We start from the raw sequence: 21,911 nt of genomic DNA on the forward strand, positions 1-21,911 counted from the left end.
AGGCGAGCGGCTATCATCACGCTAGAGCAAACGTTCAGGTTAGGGCCGAAAAGTCAGGGGGATAAACGGGTTCGCCACCAGACCTGCACTCTTCAGTCTTCCTAACTGATGTAGGGTTAACTTGGAAGGCCCAGACAGGACAGGACAGGACAGGACAGGACAGGACAGGACAGGACAGGACAGGACAGGACAGAACAGAACAGAACAGAAAGGTCGGTATGCAGGCGGATAGTCTTCCCTAACACTAGTGAAAGAAATGCATGTTGGAGAAGACGCCGTAAGGTCAGGTAACACGCCGGGCGGGCATGGCGGCACCTACGGTTACCTAGCAGCACATGCCTGAGTAGGTACTATGTAGATATCTGCCTGTCGACTGGGTCAGAAAGCCTCCAATTCCGTTTTCTGATCGAACCGGCTCGCTAAATCTGCTTCTGGCGCTCACCGCGAGACGAGACGGCGGGCTGCCCAAGTAAGGCCCGCCCGACCGTTCATGGCCTCAAACGTCGCGAGTCGTGCCTTCACAACTGGAGGTGGCTACTTGCCAGTCCAGTGAGAGAAAAAGTGCCCTGAGGGCCTCTCGACTGGTTACGCAGTAAGAGGTGTTGCTTGGATAGAGGCTTCTAAAGCCCACACACTACCTAGACGCAGTACATGGATCTCAGCCACAATCGCCGGCCCCCAGGGGCACCTCCTTTTGCCTGATCTTCCTCGGTTTAAGGAGCCTGACAAAGTGACTCTTTGAAGGGCGCAAAGTCGAGGCGTAGATAAAGTACTGAGTGTTAGTGTTCTGGCGTGCTCCGTCGAGACGCTCGCTCTGATGTGCGAGGCGAGTGGGCTAGGGTGGGCTTCACCATTCCAATTCAGGTTGGCGGCCTTCTGCTCAGATCAGTGAGTAGGTGGGTAGGTACCTTACAGGGCAAGCGCCTTTGCGACGGTGAGAGATGTCGCTCCCCCGACGCAGCGTAAAGTGGCACGGTATACATTCGACAGACCTACTGCCTACCTACTGCACCTGATAAAGTGCCTGAGCTGTTGAGTTAGGGTACTCTAGTAGATACCTAGGTACTGCGTGGGCACGGTAGAGAGAGCGGGTACCTGGGCTGGGAGGCCGAAGCAGGTACAGTACTCATCTCGCACTCAACGGAAGCTGAAGTGTCTGCTGGCTCCCTTTCCCTGCTTTAGCCCCCCCCCCCGGCTTCCCCTTTTTTTCCTCTTCTGTCCCGAAACCCAAACCTGGCAGCCAACCTGCTGCTTCCTTCCTCTCCCCCTTCCTTTAATTCTCTTTCTCCTGTCCTGCACTTTGTCCTCACCTTTCCTACCTACCCGACCTACGCTCGCTTTTCCTGGCTGCTCTTCACCAGGCGTCTCTTCGCGCATCCGTTTGTTCGAGGAGCCCCGAATAGTCCCTCGCTCGTTGGAAGTCGATCTCGTTGCAGGTGGGAGTGGCTCGATTGGAACCCGGATCCTCTCCTGTTGGCTGGCATTCCTTTGGCCTGCTGCAGTGACGTGCCTCCCTTTTTCGCTGCAACATCGTGGCCAAGAGCAACAAAGGCACTGCACTGCACTGCACTGCACTGCATCGCCGGTTGGTTTCAGAAAAGAAGCAAGATATAAGAGGGAGCTCAGACGGCCTTCTCAGAGAACGAGATCTCTGAGATATCTATTGTCTGGTTAGCTGGCTGCAGGCACGAAGAACACGGGCGCTTCATTCGCGGTTGGAATTCCCTTCCCGAATCGCAGGCCCATTCTATCTCCAAGCCAACCCACTGGCTCAGGCCTAGCCTAACCTGCTCTACCTCCGCCACGCCACGCGCGCCGCGCCACCCCCATTCAGTCCGTCGCTTTGTACCTGCCCTCCCTGTTTTCCCACAACACCCACGCAGCAGCCGCCCCCCGTCAACAACGTCTCAGACACCACTGCTCTTCAGCACCTCGTCAAACCCAAACAAGGAACAAAGGATAATACTCCAGCATCCATCCATCTTCTCTCGCTGTGGCCGGCCACACGGTTTGATCGCAACGCCGACTCTTCCATCGCCCTGACAGTCCTTTCACTGTTTGGCTGCCACTCGCTCCATCTTTCGACGCCTCTCCCATGAGTCTGTGATTGGTGAGTTCTGCTTCTGCGTTTCATCTGCTATGCCGCAGCCCCCTCCCTCCCTACCTCCCTCAATTCGTCCCCGGACAAATGCTAACGCGTCCGTCTTCCTCACAGACGTCGTCTTACCAACTCATTCATCATGTCGGGGTATCCGGGAGGACACCACGACTACGATGATGGCTATGGCCATCATCAACAACAGCAGCAAGGGAACACAGATTCCTACTACCAGGACGACCAGCGTCAGTACTACGACAATGGCTATGATGCCCACGGCGGTCACCAGAACGGCGGTGGGCACGCTGGTGATGGTTATTATGACGAGTCGTATGTCCCCCTTCTGTTCGCTTCCAGACCTGTCTCATTTGCCCGCTAACGCTTTGCCTGTTTTCTAGTGGCTACTACAATGCGGACCCAAACAACCCGTACCATCAGGATGGTGGCTATTACGATGGCCATGATCAGTACCAAGACGATTATTATAACAACAATAATGGGTACTATGACCAGGGCTACGATCAAGGTGGCTACGGAAACAACGGCCGTCACCGGGGAGGCTCTGAGGAAGACTCAGAGACTTTCAGTGATTTTACCATGAGGTCTGACATGGCACGCGCCGCTGACATGGATTACTATGGCAGAGGCGACGAGCGCTACAATAGCTATAATGAAGGCCAGATGGGAGGCAGGGGATATCGCCCACCATCCTCCCAGATCTCGTATGGCGGCAACCGGTCCTCGGGTGCCTCCACCCCGAATTATGGCATGGACTATGGCAATGTGCTACCCGCTGGCCAGCGCTCCCGCGAGCCCTACCCTGCCTGGACATCAGATGCCCAGATCCCCCTCTCAAAGGAGGAGGTTGAGGATATTTTTCTCGACCTTACTGCCAAGTTCGGCTTCCAGCGTGATAGCATGCGCAACATGTATGATCACTTCATGACGCTATTGGATTCTCGAGCGTCACGCATGACTCCGAACCAAGCACTGTTGTCGCTTCACGCCGATTATATTGGCGGAGACAACGCAAACTACAGAAAGTGGTATTTTGCAGCCCATCTTGATCTTGATGATGCCGTCGGCTTCGCCAACATCAAAGGAAAGGGCTTGCGTCGCACTCGCAAGAACAAGAAGAAGAAGAAGAACGACCCCCAAAACGAGGCCGAGATGCTCGAGGATCTCGAGGGCGATGACTCTCTTGAAGCCGCCGAGTACCGGTGGAAGACTCGCATGAATCGTATGTCTCAGCACGATCGTGTACGACAGATTGCGCTATACCTACTCTGCTGGGGTGAGGCCAATCAGGTCCGCTTCATGCCCGAATGTCTTTGCTTCATCTTCAAGTGTGCAGATGACTATCTGAACTCACCTGCCTGCCAGAACTTGGTAGAGCCAGTGGAGGAATTCACATTCCTCAACAACGTCATTACTCCCCTCTACCAGTTCGTTCGAGACCAAGGATATGAGATTCTCGATGGAGTCTACGTTCGTCGCGAACGGGATCACAATCAGATCATTGGCTACGATGATTGCAACCAACTGTTCTGGTATCCCGAGGGCATTGACCGTCTCGTGCTCCAGGACAAGTCGAAGCTTGTCGATGTCCCTCCGGCCGAACGCTATCTGAAGCTGAAGGACGTCCACTGGAAGAAATGCTTCTTCAAGACGTACAAGGAAACCCGTTCCTGGTTCCACCTTCTCGTCAACTTCAACCGTATCTGGATCCTTCATATCACCATGTTCTGGTTCTACACTGCACACAATACCCCGACCTTGTTGGTCAGACACTACGAGCAGCAGGTTAACAACCAACCCCCCGCCTCCGCTCAGTGGTCCATTGTTGGATTCGGTGGCGGCATCGCTGCGCTGATCCAGATCCTAGCAACCCTTGCCGAGTGGGCGTATGTCCCGAGGAGATGGGCAGGCGCTCAGCATCTCACCAAGAAGCTGCTCTTCCTCATCGTCATCTTCATCATCAATGTGGGCCCCGGTGTATACGTGTTCATGCCCGCCGCTGACGATGCTGCGTTCGAGGAGAAACAAAAGTCAAAGATCGCGCTGATTCTTGGCATCGTTCAGTTCTTCATCGCTGTCATCACATTCATCTTCTTCTCGGTGATGCCCCTTGGTGGTCTGTTCGGCAGTTACCTGACAAAGAACTCGAGGAGGTATGTTGCCAGTCAGACATTTACCGCCAGCTATCCCCGTCTTTCTGGCAATGACATGGCCATGTCATGGGGCCTTTGGGCAGTCGTTGGTGGTGCAAAATTTGGGTTCTCGTACGGATACCTGATCCTGTCACTGCGTGACCCTCTCCGGTACCTATCAATCATGGACGTGAGCAGCTGTCTAGGCGACAGCATCCTAAAGCGGTACCTCTGTCCCTACCAGCCCAAGATCCTCATGGGTTTGATGATATTCACCGATGTGATCTTCTTCTTCCTGGACACGTACCTGTGGTATGTCTTGATCAACACCGTCTTCTCCATCGCGAGGTCTTTCTACCTCGGCTCCTCGATCTGGACGCCCTGGAGAAACATCTTTTCCCGGCTACCGAAGCGAATCTATTCCAAGGTCCTCGCAACCACCGATATGGAAATCAAATATAAGCCCAAGGTTCTCATCTCCCAGATCTGGAACGCCATCATCATTTCCATGTACAGGGAACATCTTCTCGCCATCGACCATGTGCAGAAGCTTCTCTATCATCAGGTCCCATCGGAGCAGGAAGGCAAGAGGACTTTGCGAGCCCCGACTTTCTTCGTGTCACAGGAAGACCATTCTTTCAAGACTGAGTTCTTCCCAAGTCATAGTGAGGCCGAGCGTCGGATTTCCTTCTTTGCTCAGTCTCTCTCCACCCCCATTCCAGAGCCCTTGCCAGTGGACAACATGCCGACTTTCACCGTCCTCATCCCTCACTACAGCGAGAAGATCCTCCTGTCCCTTCGTGAGATCATTCGCGAGGACGAGCCTTACTCACGTGTCACACTCCTGGAGTACCTCAAGCAGCTCCACCCTCATGAGTGGGATTGCTTCGTCAAGGATACCAAGATTCTTGCTGATGAGACGTCGCAATTCAACGGCGACTACGAAAAGAACGAGAAAGATACTGCAAAGAGCAAGATTGACGATCTCCCATTCTACTGCATCGGTTTCAAGTCATCTGCTCCAGAATACACCCTTAGGACACGTATCTGGGCGTCCCTTCGCTCACAGACTCTGTATCGTACCATCTCCGGCTTCATGAACTACAGCCGTGCCATTAAGCTCCTCTACCGCGTTGAGAATCCTGAGGTTGTTCAGATGTTTGGCGGAAACTCCGACAAGCTGGAGCGCGAATTGGAGCGCATGGCTCGTCGTAAGTTCAAACTCGTCGTCTCGATGCAGCGATACTCCAAGTTCAAGAAGGAAGAGATGGAGAATGCCGAATTCCTGCTCCGAGCATACCCCGATCTGCAGATTGCGTACCTGGATGAGGAACCACCTCTGGTTGAAGGTGAAGAGCCGCGTATCTACTCGGCACTCATTGACGGTCACTCTGAAATCATGGAAAATGGCATGCGACGACCGAAGTTCCGTATCCAGCTGTCCGGCAATCCTGTTCTCGGAGACGGCAAGTCGGACAACCAGAACCATTCCCTGATCTTCTACCGCGGAGAGTACATCCAGCTTATCGATGCCAATCAAGACAACTACCTCGAAGAGTGCCTGAAGATTCGGAGCGTCTTGGCTGAGTTCGAAGAAATGAAGACTGAGAACGTGTCACCCTATACCCCTGGCGTCAAAAATGCCGTTCGTGCTCCTGTTGCTATTCTAGGTGCTCGCGAGTATATTTTCTCCGAGAACATTGGTATCCTTGGTGATGTCGCAGCTGGAAAGGAACAGACATTCGGTACCCTCTTCGCGCGAACCCTCGCACACATTGGTGGCAAGCTTCATTACGGTCACCCGGATTTCCTCAACGGCATATTCATGACGACTCGAGGCGGCGTTTCGAAGGCACAAAAGGGACTTCACCTCAACGAAGATATCTATGCCGGTATGAATGCTCTCCTGCGTGGTGGGCGCATCAAGCATTGCGAATATTACCAGTGTGGTAAGGGTCGTGATCTCGGCCTAGGATCGATCATGAACTTCACGACCAAGATTGGTACGGGTATGGGCGAGCAAATGCTCTCCCGAGAGTACTATTATCTCGGAACTCAGCTCCCTCTGGATCGCTTCCTGTCGTTCTACTATGCGCATCCTGGCTTCCATTTGAACAATATGCTCATCATGTTTTCCGTCCAAATCTTCATGATCACTTGTCTAAACCTTGGCGCTCTGCGTCATGAGACAATTCCCTGCGACTACAACCGCGATGTACCTATCACGGATCCGCTCTATCCCACTGGTTGCCAAAACACCGACGCAATCATGGACTGGGTCTGGCGTTGCGTCATGTCTATTTTCTTCGTTCTGTTCCTGTCGTACGTTCCTTTGGTTATCCAGGAATTGACGGAGCGTGGCTTCTGGCGTGCGGCGACTCGTCTAGCCAAGCAGATTTGCTCGGTTTCCCCTCTGTTCGAAGTGTTCATGACTCAAATTTATGCCAACTCGGTGCAGGAGGATCTCTCCTTTGGCGGTGCGCGCTACATTGGTACTGGTCGAGGCTTCGCCACTGCTCGTATACCCTTTGGGGTTCTGTTCTCCCGATTCGCCGGGCCTTCCATCTACTTCGGCATTCGGATGATGATGATGCTGTTATTCGCAACGTTGACCATTTGGCAAGCTGCGCTGGTGTATTTCTGGATTTCGCTGCTCGGTCTTGTCATCTGTCCATTCCTCTACAATCCTCACCAATTCGCCTGGAGTGACTTTTTCATCGACTACCGAGACTTCCTCCGGTGGCTGTCTCGTGGAAACTCGCGCTCTCATGCTTCTTCATGGATATCCTTTTCCCGTCTCTCGCGAACCCGTATCACTGGTTACAAGCGAAAGACGATGGGAGATCCATCTGGCAAGCTCTCTGCGGATGTTCCCCGCGCGGCTATCACCAACTTGTTCTTTGGCGAGATCATTGGGCCACTTCTATTCGTTGCGGTCACATTGATACCTTATTTGTTCATAAATGCGCAGACCGGCGTGAACGGCCCCAACAAGCACAACGACCGTGATGCAAAGGCAACCGCTTCTCTTCTGAGAGTGGCCATTGTGGCATTTGCGCCGATTGCGGTCAACGCAGGCACTCTCGCCGTCATGTTTGCCATGGCTTGCTTCATGGGTCCTCTGCTGAGCATGTGCTGCAAGAAGTTTGGTAGCGTCCTAGCCGCCATCGCTCACGGCATCGCTGTGATCATGCTTCTTGTCTTCTTCGAAGTCATGTTCTTCCTCGAGGGCTTTAACTTTACGAAGACTCTCTTGGGCATGATCACTGTTCTTGCCATTCAGCGTTTTATCTTCAAGCTGATTATATCTTTGGCTCTTACCAGAGAGTTCAGGACTGATCAGGCCAATATCGCATTCTGGACAGGCAAATGGTATTCCATGGGTTGGCATTCCGTCTCTCAACCTGCTCGCGAGTTTCTCTGCAAGATCACCGAGTTGAGCATGTTTGCCGGAGACTTCGTTTTGGGTCATATCCTGCTCTTCATGATGCTCCCTGCCATCATTATTCCTCAGATTGACAAGCTCCATTCGATGATGCTTTTCTGGCTACGACCAAGGTACGTTGCAGCCTCCCCCCTCTCTTCAGTGTCTGTTTTTTTTTTTCAATCGTGTCTGACTTGCCCGCCCAGTCGTCAAATCCGCCCACCCATCTACTCCATGAAGCAATCCAAACTTCGGCGGAGACGTGTTTTCCGCTACGCAATCTTGTATTTTGTGATGCTTGTTGTCTTCGTTGGTCTCATCGTTGGGCCGATCGTCGCAGGCAAGAACATCCCCAAATTGGACTTGTTGGACAGCACAAACCTTCTTCAACCAACTGGACAAGACAATGACGACACGAACGGCCGCACTGAAACAGGTACAGGACGGCCTAACTACACGGGTGCTTTGAAGACCAGTAGCACAGCGACCGCCAAGGCAACGGCAACCGACTCTAGTAACGACAAGCTCCGTCTTTTCTAAGTTAACATGATGTGCTTGCGGTCGTGCGTCTACAGTCCACTTACTGGTAGTGACTGAGTTACACCTATCAATCTGCATGCCGCTGCGTACATACTGAGAGGCGACGTTGTTACCGGCGTTCTTTCTACTGGAGACGCGGTGAGACGCGTTTCGTTTTCTTTAGCCTCGTTTCTAATCGGCTGGTGGATGGGTCTATAATCATAGTTGTTTCTTGCACTTCCCGGCACATCCAAACATGCCGGAGTCAGAAAAATGAGGCATTGGCAATGGAGTTTTCTGTTTATTTTGTGTGCTTAGCTTTCCTTTCCCTCTAAATCGCAAGACCTTCTGCAGAGGAGTGGGCAGATTGAATGGCGCTAATGTCCTCCTGGCACGAGGACCGGCGTGTCCCTTAATGACTGCGTGGGACGAGAGAAAGAACATATATATAAGAATAGCAACCAAATTGTAAAATATGGCACAATAACGCACCAGACCTCATCTATCTATGATTAACGTGACGTGACCACCTATCCAAGAAGGTACCGTGAGAGGGCGTACGTACCCCTGTGGTTTGGGCGAATGCTGATCGATTCTCTCTGTAATGCCTAGGCAGGCCACAGGCTCGGAATTCCTGTGTAGCCCACGATAGCTTTTACGAAAAGATGCAAGTTAGAAGTTCCATCAATGACCATGCACCTCACAGATACAGTCATGCAGGAATAGTCTACGGTGAAGTGGGTCATTGACCCCGAGGGACCTGATATTTTTTGTCTTTCGAGGTCAAGCATACTCGATACTCGGCGAAGCACAACGTGCACGACTCCATGCTCAGCATTACTATGTAGTAGGCACATACGGAGACTTTCAACTGGAAGACATGATTTGGCAGCGTTGTTCTTCGCATCACTTGACGGTTTCTTGTCGACTGCAACTTCGCGGACCAGCCGGAAGCCATCAATTAGACGATCCCTGCAAAGGGGTACCTGACCCAGCTAAAGTTGGCAAGCCAGTAGAAGTCTTAGGGGTCATGGATCTCCCCCACACAGTGCTGGCCGCTCCAAGTTAGTAGAGCACCTCGGTTTGCGAGGCTTCTACGCAGATACTGTGGTTGCCCTCTATCAGTCAGAGACCCATTTAACGCCACGTTTAGGTGCGGCTTGCCCATGCACGATCTGAGCGCGGCACAGCGTGGTAAAATTTCCCCCTGGAAAGAGACGCGACGTCAATTGGAGGCCCTCCCGTCAACCGCCGTCCATGTCCTTCGCTTACGAGGTGAGAAAGATAGACATCTGCCACCAACCCACGACGCCGCAGTCAGTCAGTCCTCCAATATTGAAACAACAGCGCCGTTGTCATTACCACTGCCACCGCTATTACAACGAGACATCGAGTGCCAAGGAAGGACAAGGCGAGGTTTGCGACGGAGATCGACGATGGATCTCCACGAGGTGCAGACTCAGATGGCCGCATGGCTGCACGACGCCTCGCACGCCTTCCAAAAAGTCCCTGGCTCAGCCGTGCTCATCCGCTATGTCCAGTCTAGCTACCAGAACGACCCCGTCCGCTCTGCCATTGAGCTGGTTCTCGTCATCTTCTTTATTCGATACTTGCTGTCTCCTTCGTACTCTACACACAAGGACAACTTCATCAAGCTTCGCGAAGACGTATGTGCCCTTCCTTGGCTCCTGGTGGTCGACAAACCACCCTACTGACTTGGGTGCTCACAGGAAATCGATGAACTGGTTGACGAATGGGTCCCCGAGCCCTTGGTAGCTGCCCAGACAAGTCTCGAGGAGATGGAGATCGAGAAAGCCCCCGTCATCGTCGGGTATGTTGTTCCATCTCTAATACTCCGCCCGCAGTGGTTATTCAACTAAGCGCATGTCCAGACCTACTGGGCCAAAGTCCAAGCTTTCCAATGGCCGAACCGTCACAAATCTCGCTTCTTACAATTTCTACAACTTCAATGCCAACGAGCAGATCAAGGAAAAGGCGATCCAGACGCTCCGTACCTACGGCGTCGGGCCTTGCGGTCCCCCGCAGTTTTATGGCACTCAAGACGTTCACATGAAGACAGAGGCAGACATCGCATCATACCTAGGCACAGAGGCGTGCATCGTATACGCGCAGGCCTTCTCTACAATCTCGAGCGTCATCCCATCGTTCTGCAAGCGCGGCGATATCATCGTTGCGGACAAGGCTGTCAACTACTCGATCCGCAAGGGCCTAGAGATTTCACGAAGTAATATCAAATGGTACAACCACGGCGACATGGACGACCTCGAGGCCGCCATGCAGAAAGTTGTGCGAGAGCAAGCCAAAAAGAAGCAGCTTACGCGGCGATTCATTGTCACCGAAGGCTTGTTCGAAACCACAGGCCGCTCGGTGGATCTACCTCGCCTTGTGAGTTAGACCTCGTGCTAAATAAGAGAAATCCAATCCAAGACCCAATGCTAATCAGACGGCGTCAAAGATCGAACTAAAGGAGAAGTACAAATTCCGCATCATTCTAGACGAAACTTGGTCCTTCGGCGTCCTGGGCCGGACCGGCCGCGGCCTTACAGAGGCTCAAAATGTGGATCCCTCCCAGGTTGACATGATTGTCGGCTCTCTTGCTGGACCCCTCTGTGCTGGTGGTGGGTTTTGTGCTGGGCCCAAGGACGTGGTGGAACACCAGCGCATTACATCTGCAGCCTATACCTATTCTGCGGCACTGCCAGCCATGCTAGCCGTTACTGCTAGCGAAACGCTCAATGTTCTTCAGTCAAATCCCGAGATTCTTTCCCAGTGCCGCGAGAACATTCGCGCGATGCGATCTCAACTAGACCCACGAAGCGACTGGGTTGTGTGCACAAGCGCTCCGGAGAACCCTATCGTGCTTCTGGTACTGAAAGCAGACGTTGTCCGAGCGAGGCGGTTAGGGGTTGAGGACCAAGAGCGGCTCTTGCAAGAGTGTGTCGACGAGGTGAGCTTTGTCCACTACTCCCGCGCTTGGTGTCAGATTGATACTGACATTCATTACTAGGCACTCACAAATGGCGTTCTCATAACCCGTCTCAGAACAGCCCCAGTCACCAACAGCATCGGTCCCAAAGATGGCAGCTGGGAAGCCTTGCCGGCCTTGAAGGTTTGCATCACGTCAGGATTGTCGAGGAAGGACGTCGAGAAGGCCGGCGTCACTATCAGACACGCGATTACCAAGGTCATGACACGGAAATCAAACAACAAACTTTCATTACCTCCCGTATCTTAAGTTATGGTCTTTGGGATGGCAGCCTTCTCACATCGTTTTCTTCCCCAAGCCATGGTGTATTCCTCATTTTAGACTCTACAGTGCATGGATATAGTTTCCAGGTAGCACATGACCCCTTAATGATTAATATCTTACAAGCCTCTGGGCTGTCCCCAGACGTGATTGCGACTATTCCGATGGCTAACAAAAGTTAAGAAATTGTGTGGATGAGCGCATATGTCAACCCATCGCCCCTTGGTGCAAGAATCCTGCGCTGACGAAGATACAGCGACAGGGGCAAGATGACTTGTCCGTTCTGTCAGACTCGTGTGTCTTATGCCTACTCGGCCCCGACCATGGTTGTCGCGGATCACGTCCAAAAACAAGATGGGACAGTGCGCGACATCAGGCTCTTCTCTTAGTGCGGATCTTTGGCAGAGCATAGGTCAACAGACAGCCAACGCCATACCTTGCAAGAGAGTACTAGATTGTCGCCTTCGTAGTCGAGCGTACAGTCTCAACGCTTCCCGGATGGTGCTCGAAGGTCTTCTTCGTCTGTTGCGTGCTTGAGCGATTACGGGTTTACCGATCATGACTTGACGAGAGTAACAAGAAACCACAGGTCGTGTGAAGCGCAGACACTCGAAATGCCGTAAGCACGAACATATTAGCGAGGTTCCCTTTACAAGGCTCATCGTCAGGCATAATATATGGAGAGCTTTTATTCAGCACCGCTTCTCTGCTACCATTCTTCCTCCCAGCCTTTGATTTCAGATCGACTCGAGCTGAAGTCTATAAGGAGGGTCATTGCATATGACATCTTCTATTTGACAAGGGCAACAGAAGACACCAGTTCCGCATTGCATAGCCGTCTACCAGGTCGGGTGTAGAGTTGCAGGATCCGGAAGATTTCTGGTGCGTCTAGACTGATAGTTGCGGTTGCATGGCTACCTTAAGAGGCTGGATATCGTCCGCAACCAGAAAACGGGAGGCGGGCAACGGGAGCCACAGGCCGGCAGAGTCGAGACAGACGGACGCGGTCGATGCCGCGCACCTATGCCGTGGGCGTGTTCTTCTCAATGATGGATATGTCTCACATTTTAGGCCTAGATGGCCAAGGCGTGGCATTCCTGAGCCTCCATCCTTACATTCCTGCATCATCAGCACTATGCACTTTGCAGCATGCAGCAGAGTGCGCGCATGCTTGATTGTCTCAGACAACATTCCTGACTTTTCTCCTAGCTAAATAAACATGTCCCCGGATATGTTGATGTGTTCTTCCCCATTTCCCATCTGTTCACGCGTTGTCGTTGTCCTCCTCGTCGAAGAAGAAGAAACCCTGGGACGGGAAAACGTAAGATCGACATAATTGGCATCTTGAACGGTCAATCCCAAGGTCGCCAAGGTCGCACACACATTGCAGGAGAGGAGAGTGCGTGACTGAGCCTGTTTGTTTGTTCTTTCCTCTCGGAAGACTGTCCTCATCGCATACCAAACAAACCAACGACCATCACCTATCCTTCCCTCTCTTCCCCTCAAATCTTGACCCTCTTCGTCTCTTCACTACCTTACCATATCAACCTCGTTCTCAGAGGCGTCATTGTCAATCGTTCCTTCCTTCAAGAGCATCTACTCTTTCGTTCTTTCTTTCAACCAGCAAGCATCCGTTCCGTCCGGTCGTTACTTCCCTTGCTTTCTTCGTGGTTCTTCTTTGTCCACTTCCCGAAAGACAGATACACGGGACCGACCAGGCCAGCAACTTGCTCTTCCTTCTCCATCTACGTCCAACACGTACTTCTTCGACCGCGTCGAGAGCTGCTCTTGTCTCGTCCTGATGAGCACCTTGTGATTGAACGATAGTCACACCCGGAACAACGATAATAACGCCTTCAATATGAAACCGTCTATCAGCTCCGTCCTACTGATGGGCTTTGCAGCCGTCGCAAGTGCCGCCAGTAAGTCTCTTTTACCAACAACCAGCCATCACATATTGATCTAACTATCGCAGAGCATCGCCACGGTCACGCCCATTTGCACAATCGGGCTTCTCCCCAGCAAGGAGAACGCGTCACAATTGTGGACAACTCGATTTCTGTCCCTACAGAAATTCCCGAAATTGTCGTGTTTGTCGATCAGGCCGGCGTCCCTGTCCGCACCGCCCAGGCCCTCGTGGTCCTCGTTCCGCCTGCCTCTGTCGCGGCTTCTGTCGCGGCCTCTGCCATTGTCTCTCCTGCATCCACACAGACAGCTGTCGTTGATCTGCCGTCCAGCGGCTTCGTGCTGCCAGCTGTGACTGTGCAGGTCTCTTCCATCGATCAACAACCAGCGTCTTCTGCTCAACCAACGGCTGAGCAACCGACTCCAAGCTCGTCCGCAACTCCCGCCAACGCAGTCGAAGGCTCAAGCCTTCCTGGTGTGGCCTATGCTCCGTACAATGCAGATGGGAGCTGCAAATCTGCCAGCCAGGTCCAGGCTGATTTCCAGACTTTGGCTGGCACATATTCAATGGTTCGCACGTACGGTGTAGACTGCAACCAAGTGACCAACGTTCTAGCATCGGCGAAAGCAACCAACATGAAGGTCATGCTGGGCATATTCAGCCTCGACAACCTGTCCGACCAGGTGTCCGCCTTGACCAGCGCAGTAGGCAGCGACTGGTCTATCGTCGACACAGTAAGTGTCGGCAATGAACTCGTCAATAATGGTCAGGCTAGCCCCAGTCAAGTCATCAATGCTGTCAACTCGGCCCGTGAGATGCTGCGTCAGGCTGGGTTCAGCGGTCCGGTTGTGACTGTTGACACCTTCGTGGCCCATCTCGCCCACCCTGAGCTTTGCCAAGCCTCTGACTATTGTGCCGCCAATATCCACCCGTTCTTCGATCCCAACACTTCTGCCAACCAGGCTGGTGTCTTCGTTGCAAACCAGATCAATCGCATTCGGGAGAAATTGGGCAACGCGAATCAGCGTGTCGTCGTCACTGAGTCAGGTTGGCCGTGGCAAGGCAACAGCAACGGGCAGGCGGTACCAGGCTTAGATCACCAATCTAGTGCTATCTCATCCATCAAGGCAGCTTTCCAGACAAACCCCGGTGATCTGGTACTGTTCAGCGCATTCAATGACGCTTGGAAGAAAGCAGAGGCAGCAACCTTCTATGCTGAACAATATTGGGGCATCGGAGGTGCCGACGCCGCCTGAACAAGGGCCGACTCTGATTATCGACTTTTCAGTGACAAAGCAGTCAGATTGAAAGAGGGAGGGCGTATTTGGAGCATCGGGTCTCCTTTGTGACTCAAATTCTGGGGTTTATGGCATTCTATCTGCAGAAGATATTTTAGTATCCTTCGTTTCTTCTCGTCTCCCTTGAGGCACGGAGCATCGCCCTGCCTCTATAGAGGTATGCGTGTAAATATGGTTATATTATTTTGGGCCGGTGCGGTGTTGCAAAACAACATACAATTTAGCCGTTTTTTTTTTGTTTTTTTTTTCGTAATTTGACAGGCTTCCATGACAATAGGATCAACCTAGTGCATATTGGCATGCAATCACGAGACTGACCATCCCAGGGAGTTAATAGAGGACAATCGGGGCTTGAAAAGTTGTCACGTAGTGGCACCTCTCCCCTCCTCACTGTGAGCTTACCTGACGCTACGCTTACCAAGGCTCAATGTGGTATATAAGCCAGGTGCACGCTCGTCTGTACTGTACTGCTTAGATAGCACAATATGCAATCTACAATGCCCGCACAGTTCCTCTTCTGCTCGCCGCAAGAGTCTATGTTGAAGTAGGTAAAATGGTATAATTCTAAACAGCCGAAACTAGATGCTTTTCAATCGTACATGGACTCGGAGCTCTATTATAGCCTATTACTAACAAAAGGTTTCTACGATGTTTGCCATGCATGCTCGGTTGCATTCGAATGCTTCGCCTGTAAATCTCTAGTTGATACCTCTCATGAGCTCCTCTCGTCTACTCCTTATACGTATATTTCCTTATTGACATTTGTTGTACTACACTTACCGTAGACAAAGGTAGTAAACGGACCTTCGGCATTGGTGGTGATATATAACGGGTTTAAGTAATAAACATACTTCAGAAGATATATTATATATTGTTTCAGCATAGATAGTGCTCTTATTCAATAGTCGTTATATAAGTTTATCAACAGTCTATTTAAACTAATATACTTAGAGAAGTAACCTTTAGTAAATGTAAATATATTAGTTAAATAAGCAAATGTTTTTCTTATTATATATATGATTAGAGTATTTTGATATATAGTGGAAAATGATTATATAAAATTTAACTATATAAAAATAGTATTTTAAATGTCATTTAAATATAGATAAGTATATAACTTTTAAAGCTTTTACTAGGTTTTTACTATAATATAAAGTTATATAAAAAGTTTAAACTAAAGTCTACTAATATATAATAATAATTTATTACTTATTTGACAGCATATAATTATAATAGTATAAGCTATACTAGTAAAACTATAGAAAAAACATTCTAAAAAGATATTATAAGCTAACTATTAACTTTAAAAGGCTTTTAACTAACTATCTACCCTTCTTGTCAAAAGCTTCTAACTAATATCTAAGACTTTCTAACTATAAAGCTTCTTCTAAAGTAAAAAACTTTAATTTTTATTTTTTTATATTCTTTTTAGATAGTTTCTTTAATTTATATAAATAAGATTTAATATCTTAAAAAAATAATTATTGATTAGTTAATTAGCTTTTTTAAATAATAAGAATTTTCAATTTTAACTAATATTAATTTAATTATAATAATATTTTAAGTTATTTTTAAAATTAAAAATTTATTTAAATTTGTTTTTAAAGTAAATTATTATTAATTTTATATTAATTAATAAAGTAAAATAACTTTCTTAACATTTTAATACTATTTCTAGCTAAAGTATAGACTCTCTTTACTAAATATTAATATATAGCCTTTATTAGCTAGCTATCTTACTTTTGTTAGATATTATCTTGTTATAATACTATCTAATAAGGCTTTAAGAATCTTTTAAAAGTAGATAAAGTCTTTAAATGATTATTTAGCTTCTTACTTTTCTAAAAAATTAGAAAGTGAAGGATGGTTATAGCTATCTAGATAGATTTAAACCAACGATTTTATACTTTGTAAGGTAAGGTATAGATATTAAGAAGGTCAATTTATAATGCTGTCAATTGTGTTATATAGCCTTAATATAATAATATATAAATAAAAATAAATAGATAGTAAATAAATTTAATATTATTTATTTAATTTTATATTATTTACTTAATAAAACTAATATTAATAATAAGTTAATTGATACTTTTATATAAAAAAAAATTATATTTCTTATACTATGTATATTAATTAAACTTTTAATATAGACTAAATTTTAATTTTATTTATATATTTAACTATAGAATATTTTCTTCTTAAAATATAATATTAATAAATACTTTTTATAATAAAAATTAGATTATTATAATTATAAAAGAAAAACAAACTTAAGATTTAATTATTACAATCTAAATAATTATAATATTTATATATATTTATTTAAGTAAGGCCTTTTAACTTTAGATTTAATTATAAGGTTAAGTTTTAATAAGTATATTAGAATAATAATAGTAGATTGAAATTTTCATCAAAGTAGAAGGAGAATTATACTTTCGTATAAGACTTCTTAGAATAGAAGAGAAGGTAGAGATTGAGGAGAGTTGCAAGACTGAAGATACTAATGTTTTGCCTTTTCCTAAAACAATTCGATTGAGCAAGACATTGATGACGATTCCGATGAGTTCGTAAACATAGAACTTGACACAGAAACTTCAGAGACCTCACACATAAACGATGTCTCTTCTCGATTGGTAACAGCAACTCTGGCAGAAGAATCTAGCGAGTCTCCGAAACCCTCCGAACCTGACATGAGTTTCCTGGTTCCAGTAGAAAGCAACGAGTTCACTATGACGGAAACTGAAATGAAACTCGCACTGTTTTGTCACAAAGGCAAACCTCTCAAAGACAACTAGTCAATTCTTTGGAGCATCCTACAGACAAGTCCTAAAACCGACTTACGACAACTCCCAAAGTATAAGGACAGCTTGATGAAGAAGTTCAAGTTTCAAATTCCCAAGTGTCAACTGTGGAAGCATACCGTGGATCTCGACAGGCCAAAACTTCCCCTCCGGAGTCGGTGGTAAGAGGATGTTTTCTCATTTGATCTGTAGCATATGCTCGGATGCCTCTAGGGTCGCCCATATTGGCAGAGTGATGTGGGTTGGGGAAGATCACCGTCGGTGCAGCCAAGATCGGCATGCGGCGGAGCTTGCGATTGCATCAGTCTCCCCTGTTTACTCTGCTGACACACTTCCCGGGAATTACAAGGATTCTTTTGGCACGGAGCCTCCCTTCGTACCAAATTCCCTAGATCAGCAAGAACTTATTCTCACCAGTGGTCGTGAGTGTATTATGTCTTCCCTGTACATCATTCGTCGCCTGGAAGGTGTGTTCATCGACTATACATTCCAACCTTCGGAGGCTATATCGAATCCTGTGGGAGATGCTCGCTACCTTGTCCGATATATCCTTGACAGCATTGATGACAAGTTACAGCCAGTCTAACTGTCTCGCCTCTATCGAGGTGAGTTGGAGATTAAGCAGTGGAGCCGTGACTACTTCACGAATCTCAGCGGCAAATCCAACCGTTTTTCCCTGCCTTATATAACGTATATTGATACATTTGGGCTCTACGTGAATATGTATAGATCAGTCATCGGAGTATATACCCTCCTGTCTTTCTTCCTGGAACATATTGTCAATAAGCGGTCTATGGTGATTCTCATCATGCTTACGCCATTTGGCATAAAACTCTCTAAGGTTCTTTGTGGGCTCGGTCACCTATGCTAGTTAGATAAAGGCTGGGTGGTTGACACTAAAAGGCAAGAAGTCTTTATGAAATCTTTCCTACTATACTTTACTGGAGATATAGTTTAGCAATAAGAACTCTTAGGCTACCTAGGATACCAAGCTATAAAGGGTTCTTGGAGCTATCTGATCCTGAAGATAAGTCGAGCACAATTTGACTTCGAACACCATATAACAAGGTCGGTATCATCTATACATACAAGTGGTCTAGGAAATTGCTGCCTCAAAGGTACTAACAAATAGGAAGAAGACTGTCAACGCTATAGGTCTTGATAATGACGATTCTGTTTTCTAGGTTATCTATTCTTTGACTCTGGCATTAGATTTGTTCTATACTTGTCTAGTAGATACGGTATACTCTGAATTTATAAGTCTTGTCAATAATATTCATCAACTTTTGATAGATATTATGTTACAAAAGTCTTCTCTTGATGCTTTCCTTGAAGCTTTTCAAGGATTTCCTCGTCCTTCTGGATTCAAGCATATCCAGTCTCCACTCACATATATCAAGTCCTGGAAGATGATAGAGTATGCTTATGTATTGATTCTTACTCCTGTCGTTCTCTGATTCTGGCTGAAAGATCAATCTATGGCTTTAGAGTTTCTCGAGAAACTCTTAAGATATGTAAGGGCTTTTCTGGGTCTGATCGAAGGAGGTTTGTCGACATTAGGAATTCTCGTATCAGCTTTCTGGAACATTGTATTATCTAATCTCCTTGTTTGTAGACGGTCGCTACCTACTGTTTCTCGCCAGGAGTTTCTCGATGTTGTCTTACGAGGTCGTAAGTCTCTTCAACTTCTGTTTCATACCACTACTCTAGCCACTCAGGCGAAAACAACTAGGGGCAGTAAGTCTGCACCATGGTCGGCGAATTCTAGTAGAGTGTCGTCGGTGGCTGTATAGTCTTTGCAGCATACTCTCCCTCCACAAATTTTGCAGTCATCAATTCCTTTGCCAAGCATGTCGGGCTTTCATCCTCGTGGAGCATCACCTGCTCCTTCTCTGGAGTATCTTGGTCGAGGGTCACCGGGAATTTCTGGGTATACATCCTCGGTCTCTCCCTTTATGACAGCTACTGTGTCTCCTTATGTCTTTGATAATACTTTGCCGGTTGGGGATGGTGATGATGTCGATGACAATGCCAGCATTATCAGTGATATCTTGGGAATAACTGATCTGGGAATAGATGATGATGATAATGATTTCGATGTTATAAGGTTGAACGGTACCAAGAAGGGTGCGGCTTTCAACCGTATGAAGACCCTCCTAAATCTTCATGTTGGTCTTTATCTTTAGGATATTGTGGAGGAATATAGAATTTGCCGACATATCTTTACCCTTCTTAGGGAATTCTATCATTCGTAAGTTTGCATACACTTATGACCGCTTGATTGTTTCTGATTGCTGGCAGGCTGTACAAAACTGATGTACGGTCAACGAACCACAGAAATGTGGTCGCAACTTTGATACAACGAGAGAGTATGAGGCGGACGATCTGGAGGGTGCCCCAAGTCTTGCCGCAGTCAGAGATAAACTTCACCTTGAGCCGAATATGTGCAACGCCATTTCAGGACGGGAAGTTTAGGCAGCAGATAACGAATTAACCAACGTTGTTTTCCCGAGCCGACAGCCCCAACTGAGTGCTTTCATACGGAAGCTACAGAAAGCATATGAAGATGATGGACATCACCAAATCATCGGCGAATAGGGTAGGAATGGTATTAAGTGGTCTCATAAATTATCATTTGAAACTGAGTTTGTACTCCAATCTAATTTTATTTTCTTATTGCCAATACTGACAGCTCTCTTTCTTGACAGTAAGGGAAAGCACGTGTTCGTCCACGCTGGAGATTTTATTCGGCCAACCTTACAAGATTCTTCTCCCTCACCAAACCTCGCCCGCATTGATGGAATCTTCGCACACCGATTCACAAACCTTAAGCACATTTTTCTTGTTCTCTCTATCCTCTCTCCAAAGAAAGAGCAAGATAAGCTTCTAAAGCAACCTCTCTACTCGCTCACCACTCAGCGCGAAAGAATCTCTCTCTGTTCTCTCTCCTCCGAGATGATTTGGGCTGTTCCTACTGACGACAACACAACGATCCATATTCCTTATAATATTTATATGATCTGGAAGCTATACTCCTGCCAAATTATCACCAAACAATACTTTTTCACGGCTCCAGGCAGATCATCGGAGGCAGCAACGAAGCACGTTAATAAAAACCGCGTCCGAATTCCCGTGGCCGAACAAGTATCTACTCACACTCTGCCTGCTTCCATTCTCACCATCTATTCTGGTGGACGACCAGATATTCCAGGAATATAGGCAGCTGATCTTCCCGACAAACTATTTCGCTTGATTCGACAATAGAGCGTGACTAGGTCTCATACTCCATATCTCAAATGGAAAACCTGCGGAATAATAATACAGCAAGCCTCAGCGGTGTACAGGCAGACGATCTTCCCATTACCAGCGGCGGCTGGCGACATTCGGATCTGAGGCGAGTGTGGTGCCACAATCTTCCCGACGTTGGCGTTGAATGCTGGATGCGAAGACGCAGTTGGGGGGCAAGCAGTACGGATTCCCAAGCTGATGTGTCATTGATGGCATATTGGACGGCATATTGTGGCCACCGATATTCTCCCCGAAATCTACCAGTATTGATGATGGTCACGATTCGGCCTGGTATACTGCTTGATTCTTCCCATATGTCCCGATCGCTGATAGCAAGGTGGATGCTTGTTGGAATATCGCAGCAATGTTCCCAGGGCTGGCTAAGCTGGCTGGACTACTGGAATCCAGATGGCAAATGGTAGCTTCTTTCCCGAGATCGGGCAGTAGTATTTGCAAATATAATATCAGTTGAAGTGCGCCATGAATGTTCCCCGACTGTGTAGATGTGTGATCTGACATTATGACATGCTAGACCTGCTTCCCCCGATTTCCCGTCGTCACAGATGTCTAGATGGTGCTTTGGTGCCTCACAATCCTTTTCCCCAACACAGAGGCAAGCACCAGAGCGGACTGGTACCTCGATGATGTCGATGAAAAATACGGGAAGAACACTTTGTAGAATTCCCAAATGACAGCTCCGACTACATGCCTCACTAGTTTTATGATGAGCAGAGTTGGTAATTTAGTAGTGTAGTATTAGTATTAGTAGTAGTACTATACTTATAGTACTATTAACACTAATATTATAAACTATTGAATATATAATACTAAAATCTCTTAAAATATAAATAACTTTCTAAATACTAATTATATACTATTTCTCCTTTAATTATACTATTAATAATATGATAATCTAAATTATAAAATTCTTTTTACTTTTATATTATTTATATTTGATTTTTAATAATAATCTTAAAATTAGTTTCTTTAAAGTATTAGTTATAGATTTTAAAATAATACTTTCTTAAAATCATTATTAAAAATCTAATTTTTATTATTTTTAAATACTAATTTTAAATATTACTAATAATAATAATTTATTACTTATTTGACAGTATATAGCTATAGTAGTATAAGCTATGCTAGTAAGACTATAGAG

General features: G+C 47.3%; 3 protein-coding genes across 3 annotated transcripts; all 3 read left to right on the top strand.

Annotated features, from left to right (window-relative positions):
• Positions 1–2,240: 2,240 nt before the first annotated feature.
• Positions 2,241–8,212, top strand: UCRPA7_2533 (putative -beta-glucan synthase component gls1 protein; the record flags this gene model as incomplete). The annotated part of the gene is made up of 3 exons (XM_007915080.1): positions 2,241–2,428; positions 2,497–7,806; positions 7,879–8,212. 3 exons carry the CDS (start codon positions 2,241–2,243, stop codon positions 8,210–8,212), a joined length of 5,832 nt encoding a protein of 1,943 aa, XP_007913271.1.
• Positions 8,213–9,627: 1,415 nt separating this feature from the next.
• On the top strand, positions 9,628–11,447 carry UCRPA7_2534 (putative serine palmitoyltransferase 1 protein; the record flags this gene model as incomplete). Its single annotated transcript, XM_007915078.1, has 5 exons — positions 9,628–9,858; positions 9,922–10,022; positions 10,084–10,597; positions 10,656–11,159; positions 11,220–11,447. 5 exons carry the CDS (start codon positions 9,628–9,630, stop codon positions 11,445–11,447), a joined length of 1,578 nt encoding a protein of 525 aa, XP_007913269.1.
• A 1,873-nt stretch (positions 11,448–13,320) lies between these two features.
• On the top strand, positions 13,321–14,621 carry UCRPA7_2535 (putative cell wall glucanase protein; the record flags this gene model as incomplete). The annotated part of the gene is made up of 2 exons (XM_007915057.1): positions 13,321–13,381; positions 13,435–14,621. The coding sequence occupies 2 exons, from the start codon at positions 13,321–13,323 to the stop codon at positions 14,619–14,621; spliced, it is 1,248 nt and encodes a 415-aa protein (XP_007913248.1).
• Between the last annotated feature and the right edge of the window lie 7,290 nt (positions 14,622–21,911).

This window comes from Phaeoacremonium minimum (genome assembly GCF_000392275.1).
Source record: "Phaeoacremonium minimum UCRPA7 unplaced genomic scaffold PA7_03_scaffold_162, whole genome shotgun sequence".
In the NCBI taxonomy this organism is placed as follows: Eukaryota; Fungi; Ascomycota; class Sordariomycetes; order Togniniales; family Togniniaceae; genus Phaeoacremonium; species Phaeoacremonium minimum.